The following is a 24,119-nucleotide window of genomic DNA, read 5'->3' on the forward strand; positions in this document are numbered from 1 at the left end:
TAGAGATGAAAGCGAGAGCACCAAAAGAGTGAAGATAAGAAATTAGGTCTTGATACTCAGGAGAAACAGTTCAGATAGCATTGAATGAGGAACTTGGAAAAAATAATAATTTTGGAATTGCCGAAATGTATTTTCGGCAATACATTTCAATGGGAAATGCTGTAGGAATTGTGGGGGTGAGAAGTGGTTTTAGGGTATGGATTTGCAGCACGTTAGATTTGTGACCTCAGACTTGGTTTGTATATATGGTTACCCCACAGTTAGCAAGAGAACTTTATGTTGGTGGAAGAGGGGCAGTAGTAGGACCGTGCCTGGGGGCAGTTAACTAACGTAATCCAACTCCACACTCCAGTTTGCTCAGATAAGCTGTTGGTGAGCCATACCCTTAGGAATGAGTGCGTGGAACATCCCTTCCCTGGGTCTGGAGCGCTCTAGATACGTTGGACATCAGCAAGCAAAAGTTGTGTGTGTGGAAAGCAGGGTACAGCACAGGTACTCATTAGCACCCTTCTCCTCTTGCTTGGGAACGACAGAGAAAATGTTATGCCATGCAGGTCTTAGCATTGTGGTGATGTTTAGTTGGCACAGGAGTAGTAAAATTTTGCAGTTATATAAACGTCAAAAGTTTAAATGCCTTAATATATTTTGTATAGTGTGGTTAGCTTATATTGATTCTACAAAAGAGACACCATTCTGCATTTAAAACAAACAATTTTTTGGAGCAGAAAAGGGCAAAAAAAGGGTTACACTTAATATTGTTAAAGATCTTGCTTTTGTTGGGGAGTTGTACTGATTTAACTTAATCAGATTAGAAATGGTTATAATTCAATTAGTGCAGCATTCTTGTATAGGCATCCTTAATGTAGTTTGTGTCTTGTATCTATCTGTTTAACTTAAATTGATTCAACACAAAGTGCTCTTAAACTGAATTAAGAGCATTTACCCAAGAGGGCTATACTGCTTTACGTTATTTTCTAAGTCAATTTAATTTCATGCAGCGTATATGTAGACAAGACCTTAGGGAAAAAGCTGATCCTCTTTATTATTTGCTGAACAGTATGTCGTGTTTGGCTGTAGCCATGTGATTGAGGAATGAAAGAGCCTGTTGTGGTGCGTGTTGGTGGAGGATGGGCAAACTGACCGTTGCAAACCTTTGTACGAGTTGGTCACTCTTAGCCATAATATTAGATTAAAGCAGATTGTTCCTCCTTATAAATCTGGCTTTGTCTTGTCTCACGCTAGTGTGAGATGCCTGGAATGTTGTCTTAAGGTTGCCCATCAGCCTGCTGCTAAAAGTGCCTACAGACCTGGTTTGCGTGCTGCATATGTAGCAAAAGTAGCATCTCAAAACCCTTTAAAATGTTTAATGTTTCAAAGGATTCCGATGACTGAGGAGGTTTGTACTGGGCTTCCTGCAGCTAGGCAGAGCTTGAGAGAAATTTCACCTAGTTTGATGCTGTTTCCCCATCGCTATGTCTCCCAGTGCGCACCTCAGTATGAGCGGTGTCTTTCCCCTGTGCAAAACTCATGGCCGAGGAAGAAGTTGCTACTTAATTACTGCAGATGGCAGTTCTCTTTCCCGTTGAATAGACTGAATCTAGTTACTACATCTCCCATTTTCTGCTTATGGATGAAGGCTCTACAGGAACAAAACTGGCATGTGAATAACTGCGCAAGCTTGGTTATAGTGGTAGCATTTCAGAATAAGGCTGGCTGCTGTAATCGGCCATTTCGTTTCTTGGTATTTGCTTTTGCCAGCACCTGCAAGCATCTGGACAGGACTTGAAGCCTCAACATTGAAAATGCTCTGTAGGCTGGATAACGGCAACAAGCTTGTCCATCTGTCCTCTGTAAATAAGGATTGGAGGAGGGAGGCTCCTTTGTCAGTCTGGGCAGATACCGTATAGTGTGTTCGCTGTCTCTGCATTACTGCGACTCATAGAGGGCTGGGATGTTTTGGGCAGCATTTTGAGGCAAGCATACAGGTTGCAGTAGTGGACCATTCTTTAATATTGTTTTATTCTCTGCTAGAGGGACAGTCCCTGGCGTTGAGGAGTTGGAGGGTATAGCTTTCTCGGAACTTTTGAGACCAAAGGATGAGACAGGACTGCTGATGTTGATTACTGTGGGTTGTGTGAGGCTTAGAGAATGCTTATAGGGGCTGAGAAGGCCACTTCTTGGTTGCTGAAGAACTTAAGCTGTTCCTAGTTTGTCTTAATTTTATGCTCTAGGATGGTAATGTATAATTTTTTTTTTTCCTTTTCTTCTCTTCCTTCACAGCACAAGAGGCGTGGAAAGGGAATTCCTGCATGCTTATTTTCTTCAGAAATGCTCACCCCCTCCTTCACTCCTCTCCAAATTTTTGCTTGCTACAGCTGTTCCCTAGCTTGTGATTGGGAGAAAAAGTTTAGAGCCGTAGTTCCCTAATTTCACTCCTGTGATCTACCAGCTCTTGTCAGATGTGTGTGTTAGAGTATGAAGATTCGCTTTGGTGAGAAGGGCCCAGACAGTTATTTTCAGGAACCGCTGAGAGTTCTAATCTCCATGAGCTCCTGTCTAAGGGCCTTGTGTGCCTCTCTAATTATCCAAGAGACTTGGTCCAAAAGTCCCTGTCATTGCCTCACTACTCTTGCCTCTTCTGCATGAGGTCTAACAGTGATTACTTGGCTCTGCCTGCACAGAAGACGTCTTAAAAGAGCAGTGGTAAGAAGGCAAATGAAGTGGGGAAGGACATGAAATCCAAGGTGTAAAGGTAAAGAGGCTCTGGAAATTTGCAACCTAAACCACCTTGCGAGAGCTGGAAGGATCACCGAACAAAGAGATCGAACTAAAGGGATCACTGAACAAAGTAAACAGGCTTCCGGTGTGTCAGCGTTTCTGGACAAGAAACTATCATTAGCCCTTTTGGTAGCTGGCAGTGCTAAAGGTAACTTAGCAGATGACCTTTTGCTGAGCTGGTTCTTGAGCAATTTCGGAGATAGCCATTAAAGGTGGTTCTGTGCTTCTCTATGCATCAGAAGGCTAGTGTTCATTTCCTGGTCAAAATCTCCCTTGGGTATTTTTATTCTCCATTAACATTCCTTCTGGGGATTGGATTTGGGTCCTGTGCTTCCTGTGCCGTTCCCGCTCCGATGTCCATCAGCTGTTGCGTTCTGTTCCAGAGCGCGTTACATGTTAGTGATGTTAGAGCAGTGTTTCCTGTGCAATGCGGAGCTGTTGTGGCTTTTATAAAAGGGTTAGGGAAGTTAAGCTACTCGTGACACACTGGAGAGAGTGAATAACAAAACACACATTTAAGGATGTGGAGCGTAACTGAAATAAGGAGACTGGGATCTCTGTATTGTGGAAGGAGGGAGAGGGACCATGAGGAAAGTGTGATTCTGATTCACTTTTAAGGGACTTCCGCAGGGTGCATGGGTATAAACAGACACATGATCTATCCGGTGGTATTTATGTTCAGCAAGAACTATGTCAGACTGTAGAGTCTACTGATTTCATTTACTTTGGAAATATATTAGGTGCTAAGTAGGGTTTATTACATGGCCTGTTGTTCAACAGCTAGTCTGATCCCTTTTTCTTGATGTCTCTTGGAATCATTCCCATGCAGGGAACAGAGCTTTCTGCCTAACGATCAAGGTTAATTGGTATGAAAAAGCAGGAATGAGCAATAATCCTCCTGAAACTCAGTTTTAATCCGAGAGTCACTATAATGCTATTACTCAGACCTGAATTTTGAGCATTAACATGCCTGATCCAAGCAGAACTAGAATGCACATTTTTGCGCTGGGAGTAGTTGTCCTTTTATATGAAGTAGAGCCTCGAAGTAGCCAGCAACAGAATGGATCTGAATGTATTATATTAGGATTCCTTCTCTGAATGAAAAGATGATCTCATTAAATGTTAAAGCGTCCTTTAATAACCTTGCAGTCCTTTTCCATCATACTTGGCACCAGCAGTCTACAGGGGCTGCTTTTAACTTCAGACAGACCGTTCTCTCCTGGACAGAGGCTCTTGATGCAGTTCTTCCGTCATCCATCTCACTGATGAGTTGTCTTGAGCATGTTTGCTGCAGCAAACATGCTCATGTAATCTGTCCTGAGACACATTGGGGCTAAGGTTGACCCTATCGCATAATAAGCACAGGAAGGCAAGTGAACAAGTCTCTCTTGCTTTTGCTTCTGATGATGCTAGTGGAGTGAAATTGTTACTTCCTCGAGCAGTATGTGCCACACTGCTGTATTGAATATGTATGCAGAATATAGGTTGACCCAAACAGTGAAAATTCTGGATTAACTGTGGTATTTAGATACGTGGTACAGAACAGTAGCAGCATTTTTCTTTTTTACTCATGGGTATGGGGGTCAGAGTGTTTCAGGGTACTCTGACTTTGTGATAGCTAAGGAATGTTTCTCTAGTGTTGCACTAGAAAAAAATATGGCTCTGACTGTGTTATGGAATGCATTTTCTCTTATCATTCGAGTTTATCTTCCTGAATGAAAAGTAAGATTCAAGAAATACCACCTTAAAAAAGGTGCTATTTTAAGAGGAGAAGGCTGGAAAGATGAAGCAATGACTGAAATGAGAAACATTTTTTGCAACATAATCACCATGTTTCTTTTGAGGAAGGGAGACGGCTGAGCCTGAACACTGGTAAGCAGGCTACTTTTTAGGGGCAGAAAAGACAACACAAGAAAAAGTGATGATGGAGAAAACCCTGGAGGTCCTTCTCTGCCTCTTTGCAGGGAATGGTCAAGTGCTGCAAAAGGAAGCTGGCAAAAACTGGGTGCCTCCTAGTCTGAGAGCCAAAGCCCATATATATTAGTTACCTGGGGGCTTGAGGGACTTGCCAAATGTCAGGAAGATGGAAGGTATCTGGAAGTGTCCTTTTTTTTTTTTTTTCCAGTGCTTTTGTCCTTTTGTCCAAAGGGTCCCCTTTTGGCCTTTTTTTGGTCCCTTTTTGGGTGTGTTGTGAGGAGCGTGTTTTCTATTGGAAACAAAGTGATGCAGGTGATATTCATGCAAAAACCACACTACCCAAGTGGTTGTTAGTTCTGTGGCTCCTGTCCAGAATAGTCTAAGCAATTCTATGCTGTATCGTATGGGTTCCTGATGTGTGATAAACATTTTGCCTCTTTCACACCCCACAGAGAATGTAGCCATTCTGCAAGTGGAGAGGGTGGATTTTGCCATGAGGGATGCTCTCTGATAGAAAAAACTACAGGCGAGTTCATATACTCAGAAGATGAACTGCACTCTGCCACTGTGAAGGGGAAAGAGGTTGCATGTTTTCTCTCTTTAAGAGGGAGTGGAGGATTCCTCAGCTCTTTGCATTAACAAAGCAAGTTGTTAGTTTTCTTCTGGAGTCTTCTGACCCACTGTGTGTTTGTGTCCGTTTGCCCGGAAGACATGACCGCTGCTGACTGATCAGTGTGAGCCCAAGTCTTGTAGCCTCATGCAAGCTATTCCAGTGAAGCTATATCTGTCGGTTAGCTCAGAAGTGATACCGGAACTATTCTAGGCAGTACCTAGAAGAAAGTAGAATTGGAGCTACTGCAGACAGTAGCTGGCTAGGACTGTAAATGTTCGAGAGCATTGCTTGCTGATGAGAGATGGAAAGTGCAGATAAAAAGGCACCAAGAGATTAAGTTTCCTATTGTATTACAGTGCTAATTAGAATGGTCACAGACTTGATGGAAGAGCTGCCTCCAGCTATAGCTTCGGGCTAAAGCTGAGTTGCTCTGGAGTAGTCAAAATGTGGACTTGACTGCAAGCTCCTGAGCTTGGTGATTGCAGAGCAGAATTCATGCATGTTTCTATTTCTAAGTATTAGCTATATACTTTTCTACCTTGGAGCAAAAGGTCTCTCTGCTCTGCAGAGAACGTCTGTCCTTTTCTGAAAGGAGGTGTGTGGAATGGAGCCACCTTGGATTCTCTCTCTCTCCCTGATCTATGGTAGCAAAGAAAGCCCAGGTGTTCTGACAGACAGAAAGATTTTAACTGTGCTGGTTGGTGGAGGGAATTCAGGAGAAAGAAATCAGCTGGGTGTAACACGGTGGTTGGGGCAGAGTGACAGAAGCTGAATTCCTAGTGTTGGATGAGAACACAAGTGGGGAAGCAATGACCCCTGTAGCCTTCCTGGAAAAACTGCTGCCTTTCTGAGACTGTCTAGCAGCCTGGCTGCAGGAAGCCACGCTTCCAGTCTGCATAAGCATCCTGCTCGGGGGAGGGAGGGATGGTTAAAAGACCTTCCCTTTCTGGGGCACAGTGGAGACAAGGAGCTTGTTTCACTGGAAGGTCCTACCGTCAGGTAGCAGCCTGATGGTGTAGCATTTTGCTACTGACTCCTGCCCTGGCACCTGGCTGTAGGTAGCTCTGCGCATGCTTGTCTGTTTGCATGTGTTGTACTGATAGGTGACTGACACCAAGTTTCCTTTCTAAGGTTTCAGGAGCTGCTGGCCAGACACTGCTGGATGCTAACAGGGGAAAGCTGCCTCGGAGACAAGTGGCCAGAGATGTTTGGACACATCGTCATGTTGTATCTGCAAGCCCTTAGTTAAGGGGAAGTTACCTGGAGTGGACTGTGAGTATTTAAGTGTTTCTGGAGATTCTCTGATTATGGGGATAGATTTCAAATCCTGGTATCTCTCCCAGATACGTGGGGATGAGATGGCAAGTAGCAGAGTTGCTAGGTACTGGGCAGGAAGCAGGACAGTCCTGTTTGAGCCTGAGGAACTGTATGCTGAGAGACTGTGAAGCCTTTGGTGTGTTTGTTCTGAGTACTTCTGTGATGGAAGCATGCATAGACCTGTGAGGGCAGCTGTTCCTGGAAGCCTCTGCTTGTCTGCCAGCCTGTGGCTGGTGATGTTGCCTTGATGCTGAACCAACTCCTGGGAGTTGGTGGAAAAGCAGGTTCAAACTGCACTGACCTTGTCCCTCCTGGAGTTACGCATTCTCTCTCTCCCTCAATTTACAGCTTTGCCCTGCGGAGGAGTTATGTGATTGTGAAGCTGTTTTTTCCTGTGCTAGTCGAGACCCGACTATAGCTCTGTAGTAAGGAAAGGGGCCAGACAGCTTGTTGGGGCAGGGCCAGCGCTGGGGCACCTCTTCAACTTGTTTTGGCAGAACTTGAGTTTGCATGGTCCCAGTTGCCTGCATTCACCTTCCTTCTGGCTCTCCCTGTGTGTGTACAACTGCTCCACACCCTGCACTCCTGTCCTGCCTCCCAGGGCTTGGTGCCATTGATTGGGGAAAAAGCAGCAGCAGCAGCAGCAGAAGTGCATCGGGGAAGCGAGGGCCCAGCTGCAGTCTCTCACATGCCAGTGACAGGGAGATGGCCATGGAGCTGGGCTCTTACAGCTAGCTCCCCAGGTCAATGCACTTTTCTTCTTGTAGTGATGGGTATGCTGGGCTCTGAACAGAGAGAAAGTTTGTTTCTGAACTTGCGTTGTGTCCCTAGTTGGATGGACGTTACTTTACAGCAGCCTATTAGCAGCAAGGTAGAGCGTGGCATGCTACTTGCTGGAAGTCAGACTGTAGCTTGCTTTCCTCTTTCTTGTAGAGGTGTGGGCTATCAAAGCTATAGGCGCAAGGATATAACCTTTTGGCTCAAGTGAGAGTCTGGTAACTGCCAGCTCCTTTGTAGATACAGCATTAGCAGGAGCACTGACTTAAAAGGACAAGTGCAGTAACTGTTAGCATTACCAAATTCTATACCTAAGGCTTCACAGTTAGCATCCCTCTAGAGCAACAGGAGTAGGTTAGCTGTGAGGATCCCATCCGGCAGGAGATTTGTTTAGGTCTACCTGGAACCAAGGTTCCTTTGAAGCTGTTGCTTCCTGGATTTTGGAGCAGAGTTCTTGAGTGCCTTGCACATGTCTATGCCAGGTGCCTTTCCAGCTCTTGCTGGCTCCAGCTTCCCAAAGCTAACTTCCTTTACGTTCAGAAGATCTGTGGTGAGTTGGGGGCAGGGACTTGGAGTGGGATGAGCATCCAGTTGTCCTCTGCTATAAACATTCCCTGTTCCTTACATAATTATGAGATGAGGTTTCAAACTGTATTTTGATGGATGCTAAGCTCTTTGTGTTTCTCTTCTTCAGGGCATCTGAGTGAGTGTTCTTGCTTCATGAGGCTTCACGTTTGAGCCCAGGCTGGTAAGTGCTCAGATTCTTGTGGGTTAGAGGAATTACAGTGGTTCGAGCTTGGGAGATCTGCGTGTGTGTGGCAGGAGTTGACAGAGAAGTCCCTCAGATCACCTGGTGAATGGGGTGCTGATAAACTTGCTTCTAGCCAGGATTTCAGCATTCCTCTTTGGAGAGGAGAAGCGTCTTCCTGGAAGGGCAGACTTAGCTGTTTTGTTTGGGGATACAGTGGAATGTACATTCGGTATGCTGGATGTTATTTATTTTTTTAAAGTATCAGAGATCCCTTCACCTACTTCAGTGCTTTTAGGAGAAGAGACCTTGAGGGAATGACTGCAGCAAAGGTGAGTTTTACAGGGTTTTGACAGAGAAGCTTTACAGGTTAGTTCTTAGAAGTTGCTTATGTCTGTGGAAAGGACATAAGAAGCTTTTGTGAACCTGTGTTTTTCAGCAGGGTGGAAGACAGCTTGCAAATGTTCCTGTGAGGCGTAAAGCCTGCTGTGGCTTGGAGCCCTGCTGTGCTACTTGCAGACACAGAACACATGCCAGTCCTCTCAGGGGGCTCAGTCTAGGTGTTGAAGAAGACACGGCTAGGCAAGAGCAGATGAGAACTGGAGAGGATTCTTGGGGCTCCATTTAGACACTTGACTTGTAAAACTTCACAGGCCGAAATGCAAAGCAGGCGAAGTCTGTCGGGTCGCTGACCTGGTGGTACCCACTGGTCTATAGGGAGGGTCACAATGGCCTGAAAGGAGCACAGGTGGGAGTCAAATGGTCTTCTCTGTAGAAGAGGGCAGGGGGTGGTCTGAGTTGAGGCGGGTCCTGCACTTGGAGCGCTGCACTTCAGGCATTGAGGACTGCAGAGATGCTAGTCTGTGATCAGTGTTAGGATCCAGTAAGGGAAAGGGGTATAAGAAGTGGGCACTTATCCCAAATATAGATGGACCACGAATAAAGTATGTGTTGTGGTCAGGGGGAAATCTGGTATCAGGCCCTGCAGGGAGTGCTTGGCATCTCTGAGGCTTCTTGACCCTGCCTGGGGAAGTTTCTCTGCCCTCCACTGCAGTCTCGAGGTGGTAGGAGGAAGAAGATTCTTCTATGCCTACAGATACCTGCTTTCCTTCTGCCCCATTTTTGCTCCTGTACTGCACCTGCCCGTAAGGAATCCTCCTGCCCCTCACGACTAGGATGAAGGGGCAGCAACTAATATGGTCTTTTTCTTAGCAGTACTGCTACATATTGCAACATCTGACCTTGGGTCCCAACATTAGTGGCGTTGCTCCCTCATTTGACGCCATCTGTGACTTTGGGGTCTTCTCTCTGTTTTCTGGCAGAATGAGCAGTTCTAAAGGTGTAGTACCTCCTTCTGACAAGCCTCCGGGGCTCTGTCCCACTTAGGTTCCAGTGTAAGCTAAAAACTTGTGGGGTTTAAGCAGTTTAATGACTGGAGTCTCCTCCCACGTAGTCCCTGTTGACAGTGACAGCACATGATCAATACCTCCTGCCCCAGCCGTCACTGCTGCCTGTAAGGCTTGTAGTTTCCATATTGGAAAAGGCCTTTCCTAAAGAGCCTAATCAATATGCTGCTCTGAGGCCTGTTCTCGTTTGCTATATATAATCTGGACACACACAAACTACGTGAGTGAGCATGTGCAGAGGGGGGGAGAGGATGTGCCAGCCCTCTGCTCTCACCGGCTGGGAGAAGGGCACAGCTATCTCTTACTCCGCTCCCCTCTCCTGCAGCTGCTGCTCAAGGCCTGTGGCCACCTCCTTCCCTTACTCTATTAGTACCCTGCATGGCGACCTGCCCTAGGACTTCAGGGGAGCTGATTTCCTGCTGGGTAGCTTCTGGGGTTTGATGGAGCACCTGCGACTCTCTCCTCTGTGCCCTTTCTGCTGTTGGTAGGTAACCTGCTGTCGGAGCCACATAGGTGGGAGGATGTCAAGCACAGCTCCGTCCAAGAAGCCTTACCGCAAGGCACCCCCGCAGCATCGCGAGATCCGCCACGATGTACCCATCCTTCGTGACGACCAGGATGGTGTGATCTTGGCTGAGCAGAGTCAGGTAACGGATTGCCGGGTGGCAAAGGGCTTAGCACCATTACACCAACAAACGGGGTTTAGTTACGCCAAGGCAGGCCAGCTCAAGCAGGCGGAGGGGTTTGAGCTTTGCAACCTGAACTTCTCCTCATTGTGGTCTCTGGAGTCAAGCAGTGAGAAGGAAGTGACAGGTTGCAGAGCAGAGCTGAATATCAAGAGCCGGACTTTCTCCCCGGCACTGCTGCAAGGTGGAAAGATGGGGCAGCGAAGTGGGAAGCGGTGCCCAAATCACGGTCATGGACGCCTGAGCAAGTTTGTGAGCCGTAGCATGGAGACAGTTGTGGTATCTGGAGAAGAAAGACACCCTCCCACTTGCTCTTTCAAGAGCAGAAGCCTGGAGCGCTCCCTTATGTTTAAAGAGCCTCCTGAAGTCCTGACACCGAGGAAGTTCCGAGTCTCCTCCACGCACCTGCCTCTCAAAGGGATCCTGAAGCAGACTGGCATGACAGGCCCGCGCCCTCGCCCTGAGAGCTTACGCAAGTCCCGCTCAGTAGAGACGCTTGCCCGGGTCCGTGGCTCACGCAAGTATAGCGATCCTCAGCTCTGCCACAGCCATAGGGAAAAACACTCCCTGGAGCGCAGCAGCAGTGGTGCCGCTGACTCTGTCAAGCGCAAGGAGAAGATCACAGAGGAGAAGCTGCAGTTCTCCAAATTCCTGGATGAGATTACCCACCGAGTGCTGAGTCCCATCCGCTTGCGCTCACTGGGAGAGGCCAGAGGAGCAGAGCGAGACCGAGACTCTCCCCCTTTCCCCAGAGGTCCTGTGCCAGAAGGCCAGGGGGAAGGTCACCTGGAAGAGGTTAAAACCAATCATGCAGCTGAAAGATCCTCCTGTCCAAGCAGAAGAAAAGCAGAGATGAAACGTGAGGGGCTGGAAATGGCTTCCTGCCAAAGAAAGCGTGCTGAAGAAGCTGAGAGAGTTTCCAGACTAAGAAAGAAACCTGTCCTGGGGAGAAAGAACAGTAAGGAGAAACTCCTTTCCTTGGAGAGGAGAGTAGTAGATCTGTGTCAGTATGATCTGCAGCAGCTAGCAGAGCTGGGGCTGGCGGGGACATCGTCTGGGCAGCAGCACTCACTGTCTTCATGGAAAAGCAGTGCAGAGGGCAGAAGAGACAAGACCAGCCCGGGTTCACGGCTATTACAGCCACACCATCTGTGTACTAAACTTGGCCAGAAGCATGCAGTGGAGTTGAACTACCCAGAGAAAGGATCCTGCTCCCCTCCAACACGCTGGAGTCAGGGGGAGGGGCCTTCCCCATCTAAATCCTCCCCTTCCTTCAGCCTAGTGCTAAACAAGGTAGGTGCCAGGGCTACTGGCTTGCAGACAGAGGTCTCACAAAGGCCAGTGCCCCAGCCTGGATCTTGGTTTGTCTTTAAAGCTAGTGTGGGGAGTGAGAGCATGCCCCGAGACACTCGCGTTGTTCCCATCTCCCTGCGGTTGCTGGAGGATGACGTCTCCTTGCTCTGGGGAAACACAGTCAAAAAGCTTTCATTGCATCTGTGAGGATCAAGGTGTTGATTGGAGGCCTCACTTTGTTTGCTATGGGAAACTCTTTCAAACGAGTTAGGGGTGGGGAGAGAGAAGTTGCAAGAGCAGACTCCTTTTCTGCCCCTCAGTGGGGTTTGATAGCCCTTTAGTGGGCTAGGATAGCAGGTGATTTGCATGGGAGTACCAGTGCCGGTGTTGGTGAGCGGCCTGAGTGGGTGATTAATTCACCAGAAGCTGCTCTCTTTTAGTGCCACTCATGGCTGTGCTCCAGGTTGGGCATATCTTCCCAGGAGGGACCAGCATTCCCCTTGGCCTGAGGAGTTAGGGAAGCAGGAATGGGTGCTGCTCTCCAAGCTGCAGACTTACCAGCTGTTGGCAAGTCGGAGGCCCGCCCTCCCCCCCCCCCCCAAGACTGTGGAGAGCAGGCTTGTGGGAGGCAGGCAGCTCTGTTGTCAGGAGCTGCTCGGATGCATCTGGCATTTTGTTTATGCCCTACGTTTGTGTATCGTGCAGTACTGGCTCTCTGTATCTGATGGCTGTTTCAGATCTTTGTAATCCTTTTTTTCTCTGGCCTGCTTTGGGGCCATAGCCTCATTTTAGTAGGAATCACATATCCCCTGTGCTTGGTCACAAGCATATAACTGAGCTGGCTTTTGGGCAGAGTGGAGGGCAGTTGCTAGATCATTGTGCATGAATTAACCCATTGCATGTGGGCTTTGCATGTAGGAAAAGGATGGGTTGATACTTTGTCTTTAAGGATGGGAGGGTGTATGCAAACACTGAGCACTACACTTTTAAAATGTGAATTGGTGGGGGGAGCAGCCCCATAATGTCCTAGGGATTGGGATGATTTCCCTTCTCTAGTACTGCTAGCAGATTAGCCTCATCCACAACTGTCTCTGTGGTATGGCTTCTCAGCCCAGAGCTGGCTGTGACACTTAATAGATCTGAAGGGTGGCAGCATTTTGGGCTTGTGCAATGCTGCTGGAGGCTCCAAGCCTCCAAAATATCCTGTGGACGGCCTGGCCTTTGTCATAATGGTCACAGCCTTGGGCTTTCATAGAAACTACTGTGGTTGCTGGTGCTAATAAAATCTCTACTGCCATGCTGGCAGGCAGCAGCCATCTCATGGGTTAGCACAGAGAGTGCAGAAGGAGTGAGAGTAACTGTTTGAGCTGTGCATTCCTACTGCTGTGCTGTGTCTTCTCGTTCTGCAGGTCCCTGCTCCAGACGTCTCTGGGGATCTTGCCCAGAACATTAGTTTCATTCACAGGCTTTTCTGGCCTTTGGTGTTTCTTGTGTTAGTCCAGACTAGTTACAGTGGCTGGTCTCAGGTCTGCAGAAAGAAACCCCTTTCACAGCACAATCTGGCTGAAGTGAATGGCAGACAAGTTTGTCAGCTCCCAGATGATTCTCACTAATGTTTTTGTGCGCCCTCACCAGTGTTGTGATTGCTGTGATGACGTGTTAATTCTGTGCCTGCTGGCCTATAAGCTTCCTGCTACCCAGTAAGTGTGGAGATTCAAGGAGCTGAAACACTGGCTAAGGTGACGATGTTACAGGAGATGCTGAGATTGCATTGTGAGAGAGAAAAGTTACCCAACTTGCATGGTGGTTTCTGGTCTAGCAATTTTACCCTGAACCAGGACACGGACTGTCTTGGTATCAGCCAGCTGAGTAGTGTTTACAGCTCCCAGTTTTCCTATGCTTGCCTTGTCAGAACAGGTGAGGGAGAGTCCCAGGCAGAGCCCAGCAATGAAGACTACCCTTTAGGATGTTATGTGAGACTCACTCTTCCTCTGTAAGAATCTCACATCTGTTTTCCTCCCTGTGCAGGATTCCTTGACGGATGCAGAAAGGATGAAGTAAGTGTCCTGTTCCCCCGTTACGCCCATTGTGCTGCAACTGTGTGGGTACCGATTCTTCACCTCCTGCTTCTGCCGCTTGCACAGCACAACTGACCGGTCCTGTGGGTTCCCCTCAGAGTTTGAAGTTTCTTGGGGCCACGTGGGCAGAGCTTTAGTCTGCCTTGTCAGCATCTGGCTTGCATGTCTGCCTTCCCTGGAGGGAGGACACACAGCTCCCCGGTGCAGGTGCAGGCAGAGCAGTTGGTGGGTGTGGAAGAAAATAGGAGATGAAGCCTTCAATACAGATGGAGACAGCAGTGTCTCTCTTAACCTTTCTTGTAGCCAGTGTTCTGGTGTGAGGCACTAGGAGCAGCTGCTGGTGGTGTGGGGACAGACAGCTGCTACCCCTCTGTTCCAAGCCATGGCGATGAGTGAGCTCGGACTGCCAGAGAAGCTGTATTTCTGATTTTTTCTGAGCGACTGAGCACTAAGGAATGAAAAGCAACAGGAAATGCTTCTGACCACCAGGCCTGTCCTGGCTGGGGAGGAGCAGAGCAGTTAATGTTGGAGTGGGGTTGCCCGGCAGCTGTGATCATATCTCCCTTTGCACCCCATCACCTCTGCTCCTGGGCTCAGGATGTGTGGGGGTGCTCTTTCCACCACATGTTAAAACTGTGAGGGCTTTTGAACTGCTCAGGGAGAGCAGAAAGGGGTTTCAGTCTTCTGCCTTCAACTTCTCCAGCCTGGACTGGGATTAATTATTGAGTGGGTTTCACTCACCAGTGAGAGACACTGAAGCCAAACAGCCCATCTGGCTAGTGGGCTTTATCCCAGCGCTGTAACATGAGAGGTTGCTGATAACACGGCTGGCCGGCTAGTGCATGCTTCTCTGCCTCTGCTCCTTGAGGGTTTGAGTCTTCCCTTCCCAAGAATGGTGCACCTCTCACTGTGTGGGCTGGAGTCTCCTGCCAATTCAGTGCCTGACTTCCCTGAAACCCTGTGGGGTCCTGGGCCCTAGAGCAGGGCAGGGGCACGGCTCTGGCATAGAGACTCCCTAGTGCTCTCAGTGGTACCTTGCGCCTCTGTGCCCCAGGCTACTGCAGCATGAGAATGAGGAACTGCGCCGACGGCTGACCTATGTGACTAACAAAATGGAGGCGATGGAGAGGGAGCTGGAGTCGGGTCAGGACTACCTGGAGATGGAGCTGGGCCAGAACCGTGAGGAGCTGGAGAAATTCAAGGACAAATTCCGTAGGTATGGAAAAGAAAACAAGAGAGGGATAGAGCTAGAGATACCTAGGACTCTCGCTCAGCTGGCTTGAGTAGGCTGTGCCCTGTTGTGTTGATCTGAGGCAGGCTATATCCTCAGAGAGATACTCCCTCAGACTGTAGGTAAGGGCTCTACAGCTATTGCTTGGTGCAGCTTCCTCTAGGGTACGGTGTAGGAACACTATGTGCCTTGAGGGGTTGACTGCAGCAGGGAATTCTTCATCTATTGGATGTAAAGCAGCATTGGGCTTGTACAGTTAACTGGCACGCGAAGAGCCACTGATGGCGGCAGATAATTGCATCGTGACTTTACCTAGAAAACAGTGGCTCAGCTAGAGATAATTGCCCATCATTGATCACATGCCGATATACAGCATATCTCAGAGGAGTACTCCAAAGTCATTTAGACTCGTCACTGCAAGAGCCTGGAAGGTCACTAGGCCAGCCTTGCCTCTCCTCTGGTAACTTGGGGTCTGAAGGCCATCATGTGCTAGAAGTGAGGCATAAGGTGCCCGGTTGTCTCAGTAACGCAAGTACCAGTCTTTCTGGACTTGTGGAGTTGGTGGTTTGCTTGGCAGCTATGAAGGGGACATCAGTTGCTGCCTCAGATCCATTCCCACGTGGGCACTTCTGTTTGTGTAGGTTGCAAAACAGCTACACTGCTTCCCAGAGAACCAACCAAGACCTGGAGGAGAAGCTGCATGCCTTGGTAAGTGCCCTGTTAAGCCTTTTCAGAGGTGGATGAGACCTGTGTGTTAGGAGCATATGGGGGAAGGGACCCTGGCTTTACTGAGTGATGTGGCAGCGGGTGTCAATGAGATTCTGGCCATGACCACCTACTTCTCCCCTCAAAAAAAAAAAAAAAAAAAAAAAAAAATCCCAACCAGGTGTCATGAGCGGGTTACTTGGTTTGCTTATCCCCCGCTTGATCATGCACGTAAGCTTGGTTCCCCATTACATAATCGCATGGTATTCCGTCATGTTGCTTTAGTCCCTCTTGAAATGCCAGGGATATGTCAGCATGTCTTGGGATGGTTGTCCTGGGAGGACAGTGGGGTGGTCAGAGCAAAGCCAACATGCGTGTGTCTGTTGTGTGCATTCATAACACTCATGGCTGTTTCTTTTCTCTCCTTCCCCCTTCCCTTTCCCTCTTTCTCTTTCTCTCTCCCCTCCCCATGCTGCTGCTGGCACACGCTGGGCGCACTCACCTCTCAGGCCTCTCTCAGCCAAAGCTGGATTTTTGCAGTTGCGTCTTTTTGTTTGTGTATCTTTTTTTTCCTCTTTTCCTGTCTCAGCCTGTTGGTTTCATTGTCAGTCCCACATGTACCATCTCAGATGGAGGGGCCCCAGCCCTCGTCCAGCCAAGGGCTCACCTGGTATCCAGCAGCTGCCCGCAGATGCAGCAGGTCCTAGCTTGCAGTGCTCCATCTTAAGAGCATTTGACTGTGAGCCAGCTGGAGCGTGGTGTGCTGGGAAGCAGTGCCCATGTGCCGTGGCGCTGCGCAAGATGTGGAAGGCTGTGGGCCTCATTTGCTCCCTTTCCTTCCTCTTCTGGGCTGTGAGCGGGCCAGTTGAACAGCTGAGGTGCTGATTGCCTCCATGTAGTGCAGGATGCTTGTTTGGTTCTAGCATCGAGCTTCTTGGGTTAATGTTCATTGTGATGGTGCCTAAAGGGGCCGCACATATTTGGGAAACATCCTCCTCCCCTTACCTCTTGTGTGTGGCTGTGCTGTGCTATTGCTGTGCACAGCTGGGCCCTGGTGATCACAGCCTCAGAGCAGGCTGGGGCATTGTGGGAGGAATTGATTGAGAAGGGGGTGGTTTGGTTGCTCTGAGCTGTTGCCACTCTCTGCTCCTACATTCATGTATCTATCTGCCCTGTACCCAAGGTCTTAGAGAGTTTAAAGAGGAGAGATCACCTGCTGTGGGGAGAGCACTAACCGAGCTCTGGATGAAGCTGCACAGGTTCTCTTTCTTACTAGAGCAAGTTTTGAGCTCTTCCAAGATGGTGCCCTGTCCCTGCCGAGGCATACCTCTTGTCTACTCAGCATTAACTACTGGGTCTTTATGGGCAGTATTCTCATTTTGTTGCCCCAGATCAGAGGGGTGGGTGTCACAAGTTCAGAGTCTTTGCTGCTGATGGCAGCATGGGATCATCCAGCCACTCCAAAACCACTATGCTTCTCTAGAGGAGCATCAGAGCTAGCTCTCCACTGGGCACCCTGCACACCAGGGCAGAGAGGAAACGTGGTGATGCTGCAAGAAGAGGTACTGCATTAGAGTTTGAAACCCACCTGTTACCTCTGGGACTAGCAAAGTGGCTGGCCCCACTGGCCTTGGGAGTCCCTCGCTGAGTAAAAAGCCAGGCTGTCCCCCTTGTCTGTCTGTCTGTTCAGAAGTTTTTTGTATCTTTGTATCTGAGCTGAACGTGTCATTGTGCTATGCTTGGGGTGAGGTGGGCTGTGAAGCCAGGCACTTCTGTGCTGGTGAGACTTAAACCTGGTGTTTTTACATCCCAGATAAAAAAGGCAGAGATGGACCGCAAGACGCTGGACTGGGAGATTGTAGAGCTCACTAATAAGCTGCTCGATGCCAAAACCACCATCAATAAGCTGGAGGAGCTCAATGTAAGTGTAAGTCTGCCAATAGTGGTGGATGTGTGTGAGATACGGGGTTTTCCCTCTCGTTCCAAGTCGTTAGTGGGAGTGTAAAGAAGCATGTGAATGACTTCAGTGTGTATGAAAGTGGGAGATGCACGGAGCAGGCCCTTTTCTGTTTGCTTGCGCCTGATGGGACTTTAGGAGGGGTACACAAACAGCCCAGAGAGAGAGAGGTTTGATACACTGACAGAGCATATGCCTGGATCAAGGGGTTGGAATTGAAAGGGACTGCCTGGCTGCATTGTAAGGAAATACACTGGAGTTTGAAGCGCCTTGCGGTGGGATATGGAGAGGAGTGAGTGGTGAGTAGTGTCATGAGTGATTCATCAGATGTTCCCTTATGCTTCTGGTCAAGTGATACCTTTTAGGTTTAGAGACTAGGCCAGTATGACGGTGTTGCGTCCTTTGTGCCCTCTCTTGCAGGAGCGGTATCGGCAGGACTGTAACCTTGCAGTACAGCTGCTCAAGTGTAACAAGTCCCACTTCAGGAACCACAAGTTTGCTGATGTGAGTAGCAGTTCTGCTGAGGTGGGAGAGAAGGTCTCGCGGCCTCTGCTTGCCCTTTGCTTTGCTCCAGTTTTCTCTGCAGGGCAGTTGGCCTCTCCTCCCTTAGCCCTAGACAGAGGTGTGAGGGGGCTCCTACTCCCACAGAGAAGGCAGCACAGAGCCTCTGCCAGCTCCTCTTTCACACCAGCTCCATTTCACAATTCAGCCAGGGGCTGTTATAAAAAGCACAATAACCTTGAATTTGATAGCCTGCTGGGTGCCTGATAGGAGCTGGCAGGAGAACAGACCTCTCTTCCCCCCCCCCGCCCCGGTCCTCTTTCCTTTCTCACCTGGCCGCATGGAACGGCCATGCTATCTGCTAAAGAGTGGAGCAGCAGTAGGCTGGCCTTGTGCGACTTGTTGGTCTGAGGAGAAATTAGAGGCGCAGCATTCAGGGTGGGCTTTGGGCCTCCTGAATGGAAGAAGTTGGTACCGAGTCATACTTCCCCATGGGGTCTGTCCAGCCTCGTCCAGGCCTCATCGTGAGCAAAGATGGGATTTAGGCCTTTCACGTTAGTAGCATCACTTCTTGGGTTGGGAGTAGCGTTCAGGACCTTGCACTAGGTCTCTTTTTGCCGGTACCCCTAGTCTCCAGCCCCTCAAATGTTCCTCTCGGCCAACCCTTGTACTTGTCTTTTGTAGCTTAGCAGGTGACCAATACGTCACCCTCCCCCTCCCGCAATGTATCTCAAATTAGCACTCTTGAGGTCAGTGTATCAGTTACTGCTGGGGTAACCTTGACCTCTCCCAGCTGTCTCCTCTCCCTGGAGCTCTGAATTCTGTCCTCCAAAGCGCCATGTCCCACGTGGCTGCCACTGGAAGGGGACTGGAGCTGAGCAGCTGTGCAGGAACAGTCTGCCTTGCAGCCAGCTGTTCTCATGCAATACGCCCTGCGTCCCCAGCTTTGGGCACTCTTTCCTCCTGGCTGTGACCTGACAGGCCTTGCTGCACCACTGAGTGGTTTGTGGCGCTCTGCTTTCCACTTCACACCCTGTGCAAGTGTGGTGACTCGGGGGGGCAGCTTGGTGGTTTGTTGGGAGAGCAGGATAAGGAGCAGCGCTTTCCCCCTATTGTGACCCCAGTCCTGAGGCTGTGATAATAGACCCCCATGTTTGCCCATCTGAAATGGAGAGTGTGAGAAAGAGAGATAAGATGGGGTAGTTGATAGGAATGAGGGAAGGCATCGATTCTGTCCTCAGGCAGGCTGCCAAGGTGGTGAGGCTGTAATCGTTGCGTTCGGGGAACACTGCAGATGCAGTCACTTCAGTGCAGCTGCCAGTTGATTTTCCACAGATCGATAGACTCCTCCCTAGCATGTGCTAGCTAGGCCTTGTCTCTGCCCATAGCGTGGGAGCCTGTGTGCCACCTTGTCCTGTTCTCTTTCCAAAATGGGTCCTGTGAAGGATGGCCTAGACCCCATCCATAGTGTTACAGCTAGAGCCTTGTTAGCTCCTACAGGGCAGGTTTGCTTTGGAGAAAGAAGCCTCCCTCAAGGCAAGGTAGGCAAGTGTGCTAGGATCAAGATAAGGAGCATAGAGCCACGCATGGAGGTTGGTAGAAAAGGCAGACTGCAACCTAAAAGCTTGCCTGGCAGTCCTCTTTTAATGCCCTTTTCCTTCTCCGTAGCTTCCCTATGAGCTGCAGGACATGGTCAATAAGCATTTGCACAGCACTCAGGAGTCTGCAGGCCCTGGTCAAGAGGCAGCCCACACCTTGGCCCCATCTGATGTTGTGCCCACCTCAGTCATTGCAAGAGTCTTGGAGAAACCAGAATCTCTGGTTCTGAATTCAGCCAAGTCTAGCAGTGGCAGCTGTCCCATGGCTGAGGATGTCTTTGTGCACGTCGACATGAGTGGAGCCGCTCCTGATGCCTGCAGCAGTGTGGGGCCGATGGGGAAAGAAGGAGGCGATATGGGCAAGCAGCAGAACGGTGGCTGCAAGCCACAGAGCAGCATGGAGAGCGTGCCAGAGGAGGTGCCTGCCTTTGAGAAGCTAAGCCCGTACCCTACACCCTCCCCTCCCCATCCTATGTTCCCTGGACGCAAAGTGATTGAATTCTCCGAGGACAAAGTAAGGATCCCAAAGAACAGCCCCCTGCCCAACTGTACATATGCTACACGCCAGGCTATCTCCCTCAGCCTGGTGCAGAGCGAAGATGAGAGCTGCGATAGGCACCGGACGCTCCCCAGCAGCCCTGCTTCCGAAGGGCATCGTTCAGCCTCCAGCTGTTCCTGTCAGCAGTCCCCCAAAGTGGCCAGGGCTCACGGCTCTTCCCAGAGCAGCCCGTTCAGCAGCCCACCCCAAATTCCCAGCGCCTTTGCCAGCTCTGCCAGCTCTGAAGAGGACCTGCTGGCCAACTGGCAGCGCATGTTTGTGGACAAGGCACCCCCCACCTCGGAGCGTGTGCTGATGAACCGTACGGCCTTCAGCCGTGACACGGCCCCTGAGCTGCAGAAGAGGTTCAGCCGCTCCATGCAGGAGTTGGGCAGGGCAGCCTCGGCTTACTCGGATGGCGAGGAGTCTGCGCAGAGCTGCAGCTGGACAGTGAGCCGGGACTCAAGCATGGACACAGACAGCACTGAGTCCAGGGCCCGGAGGAGCCATTTTTCCTCAGACTATGGTACTGATTTCTCCCAGGATGAAGCCCAGAAGTTGCTGCAGGGAAATGGTGGAGGCACTGCTGAGCCTGGCAGCCCCCTACCAGAGAAGCACAAGGACTATGTGGACCTTGGCCTGCCTGAGAGCCCTGCTGAGGAGAGAGAAACGTTGCTCCAGGGAAGCAAGGAGAGCAACCACGGATGTGCCCAAGAGGAGAGCGGAGAAGGCAGGGTCAAGCTTCCTGCCAGTCGGCCACACCGCAGCCCCAAGAGGATGGGGGTCCATCACTTGCATCGCAAGGACAGTCTGACGCAAGCCCAGGAGCAGGGGAACCTTCTCAGCTGAGGCAGGGGAAGACACAGCCACATGCTGCAGAGCTGTGGGATGCATCCATCTCCCCGCCTCTTGAGGGAGCAACCTCCCTCAGCACCCTCCTACCTAGGGGGACTCCGGGCTCTGCTCTGGAATTTTTATTTATTCTTTTTTGATACATGGAAGAGCTGGCGTCCTCCTTCCCCAGCACCTCAGACCCACAGTACTAGCACACGCAGTGTGCAGAAGCACACCCACTGCCCTGGCACACTCACAGCTCTGTTCACAGCCTCACACTGGTGCCTGTACCTGACCTCGCTCTTAGTACCCCCTTGTCCTGGTGCCTGTGCCTCCTTGTGCTCTGATCTTTCCTTTCTCCCTTCCCACTCAGGTACCTAAGGCCCTGGACTCTCTTTTATGCTGGTGCCCGCAGCTGCTCTGTTCTCTTTTAACTTGTGCCAACAGGGCAGAGTGCCTGTGCGGTGGTGTCTGATTCCCTGGGAGCCCCCAGGGGCCATGAGCGAGGCATGAGGACTCTGCCCCTGGATGGCTTGGGCCCCGGGGATGCGCGGGGTTTGCTGGTGTCTTAATTTCCTGCTGGGTTTTGTTTTCTCCAGCTGCCCTCTGAGCAGGTGATGCTGAAGGGTGGTTCTCCAGAATCTGCCTCTGCAGGTACCTCTGCCCGGCTCACGTGCTGGGCTCAGCACTCAGCCCCCGCAGGGGCAACGCGCAGATCCCTGTGCTGTGGCGTTGGGAACTGGTGCTATCTCCGCTGAGGTGGTTTGGGGAGGCCGGCCTGCACCCTTCCTGGGGTAGAAACGTCACCTGTTGGGTGCTGGGGTTTGTGTTTGCCTGCCTCCTCCCTCACACCTCTTCCCCCGTTCTCCATGCTGTTGTTTTGTTTGAATGGTGCTGATTCTTTGCTCTTGGGTGGGCTGCTTTCTTCTTTCCAAACCTTTGGTTTTGGGGTGTATTTTTTTGTTCTGTTTTGTTTTCCCCGCCCTGCATAAACAGGCACAGCGGTTGGCAGCCAGTCTGTTGCCTGTGTTCAGGGTGTGTTGAGGAGGATGTGCTCTGAGCTGCGCTCCCTCTGATCCTGGCTTCCAGCCTGCAGCAAATCCCTCCAGACTCGGGAATAAGATTTCACCCCAGGTGAGCAAGGAGTGAAGGACACTGCTGGGCTTTTCTGGGCAGGGCTCCCTGCGGGGCTGGCAGGGGAGCGAGGGCAAAGTGCTGAGGAGCTGCTCCCTGCAGACGCACTACCTCACGGCTCGGTAGCAGCCCTTTGCCTGGGTCTCTTTACATGTCCCCATCTCTGGGGGGGGGGTTCCAGGCTGGCTCTGGTGCCTCTTCGGGGCCTCTCCCTCTGGGTAGGGCCTCTCTGCGTGTTTTTCCTAGTGTGGTGTGATATTGCGTGACTTCTCTTCACAGTCTTGTGTGCTCAATGTCTTAATGGGGGGGAGGGGAGAGGTCTGTAGATGTAGGTGTTTTGGGGGGGCTTGCAAAGCCTGGTGTCCTGTTTATAATTTCCTCCTGTGCCCTTGTCCATCTGGTGTTTCTTAATTCCCCCAGGGGTATGAGGCAGAGCATCAGCCTCGTTTCCTGGGCTGTGTTCCTCTCGCACCCCGCCAGCCTGCTGTCTGTCTTTTGAGTTGGGTTTGTGTTGTCTTCCCACCATACTCGGTGAGTGCTCTTTGCTCTTCGGCTGTGCTGGAGGAGAGCAGCCCTCTGATCAGGAGGGAGCTCTTGTTCGGATGCCAACAGCAAGAGGTGCAGCCACCAGCTGTCCAGGGGCCTGGCTCCTCTCCCAGTAAACCCTGTCTCTCCCAAGGACCTACTGCTTGCTGCTGGGGGCAGCCAGGGCCTCAGCTTGAGCCTGGAGGCTGCAGGGCCTGTGAAAAGGAGCTGCAGGCCTCTCTGGTGGCTGTGTACATTGCTTTAGATACCTTAGTTATAGCTGCAGCCTGCACACTCGCCTTGCTTCCCACCTGTGACAGTTGCGGAGCTGGATGCATCCTCTGGAGTGGAGGTGGGACTTGGTATTTCACTACAGTATTTTACTTGATACCTGTGCTAACAGGCTGGTGCTGAGAGCAGAAGCCTCTTCTTGGCTTGCAGGGCGCTAATCTCCCCTGCCCTGGATGTGGGGTCCTTGTGTCTGCTCTCACCATCCACTCTCCTGCTGTGCTGCTTCTCTTCTGCAGCATTACGGGGGGCTGTAACCTGCGACGGCTGCCAGCTCCTGGCTGCTGGGAGTTGCTTGGGGTTGGGTGCTCACTGAGCAGCACCCCTCGCTCTGAGAGCGCTCGTGGTGTATCCTGGGGACAGCACAGCCGCTCGGGCTGGCTGACGTGAGTTACTTAGCCCCTCATCTCCATTGCAGCATGGGAGGCATTGCCCCTGGGGGCTCAGTCCCAGTTCCCCCAACTCTTGGCATGCTGGCCAGGGGGACAAAACCCACTCCGCTGCTGAAGCAGCTGGTGCTGATGGCAGAGGTGGCCTCCGCTCTGCTGCCGATAACAGTAGACAAAAAACAAAACGATGAGGGGATGAAGGGGCGGAAAGGAGTGCCTGTAGCCTTCCCAGACACCTTTGCTCTGCAGCGCTAGGCTGCTGGCAAGGTGTTGAGGGGAAGCCGGCAGCCTCGAGAGGAGCAGCAGCCCTCCCGGCAGGCACGGTGCCTGCCCTCTGCACTCCTACGCATCTCTGGCAGTATTGGCTCCGGGCCTTGAGCGGGCCCCACTTTCAATGTCCCAACTCCAGACTGTTAATCTGTAACTAATGTGTTTTTTTTTTTTTTTCTGAAATTTTCAAACTGATGTATATTTTAAGACCAGAAATAAACTATTTTAAAAGTAGGTGGTGATGACTGTAGTGCTTTCTCAACTGGGTAAAAGCTGGGACCAGACAAATGCTGTGTGTGTGAGGAGGCAGAGCCCCTTGTGGTGCTCTCTCCCCCATTTGCTGAACTGAGTGTGCCACCCTCTCGCTTTCCCAGGGAAAGCGAGCCTGTGACTTATAAGCTTTCTGGGAGGTTACAGATTTACTGGTCAGCGTCTGTCCCACTTTGGCATTAGTCTGTTGAAGGTGGTTGTGCAAATCAAGTCTGGTCTGGTAGGAAGGAGGCACAATCCTGGGCAAGGAGTCATGTGTGGGATGA

General features: G+C 50.7%; 1 protein-coding gene across 14 annotated transcripts in view; it reads left to right on the forward strand.

Annotated features, from left to right (window-relative positions):
* Nucleotides 1-23,817, forward strand: part of TJAP1 (tight junction associated protein 1) — a 40,370-nt gene extending 16,553 nt beyond the window's left edge. For 4 of the 14 annotated variants that reach the window (XM_068939455.1, XM_068939457.1, XM_068939459.1 and 1 more), the window contains 9 exons: nt 6,440-6,580; nt 8,097-8,150; nt 10,045-10,203; nt 13,564-13,592; nt 14,668-14,829; nt 15,486-15,552; nt 17,363-17,470; nt 17,927-18,010; nt 19,676-23,817. In XM_068939455.1, coding sequence (XP_068795556.1) covers nt 10,078-10,203; nt 13,564-13,592; nt 14,668-14,829; nt 15,486-15,552; nt 17,363-17,470; nt 17,927-18,010; nt 19,676-20,992 — 1,893 coding nt within the window. In that variant the 5' untranslated portion in view covers nt 6,440-6,580; nt 8,097-8,150; nt 10,045-10,077 and the 3' untranslated portion in view covers nt 20,993-23,817. Of the gene's footprint in view, nt 1-6,439; nt 6,581-8,096; nt 8,151-8,412; nt 8,483-8,589; nt 8,899-9,331; nt 9,490-10,044; nt 10,204-13,563; nt 13,593-14,667; nt 14,830-15,485; nt 15,553-17,362; nt 17,477-17,926; nt 18,011-19,675 lie in introns of those variants that run through there. The other 10 variants (XM_068939448.1, XM_068939447.1, XM_068939450.1 and 7 more) reach the window with 8 other exon arrangements.
* Nucleotides 23,818-24,119: the final 302 nt, after the last annotated feature.

Source organism: Struthio camelus, chromosome 3 (genome assembly GCF_040807025.1).
Source record: "Struthio camelus isolate bStrCam1 chromosome 3, bStrCam1.hap1, whole genome shotgun sequence".
Lineage (NCBI taxonomy): Eukaryota > Metazoa > Chordata > Aves > Struthioniformes > Struthionidae > Struthio > Struthio camelus.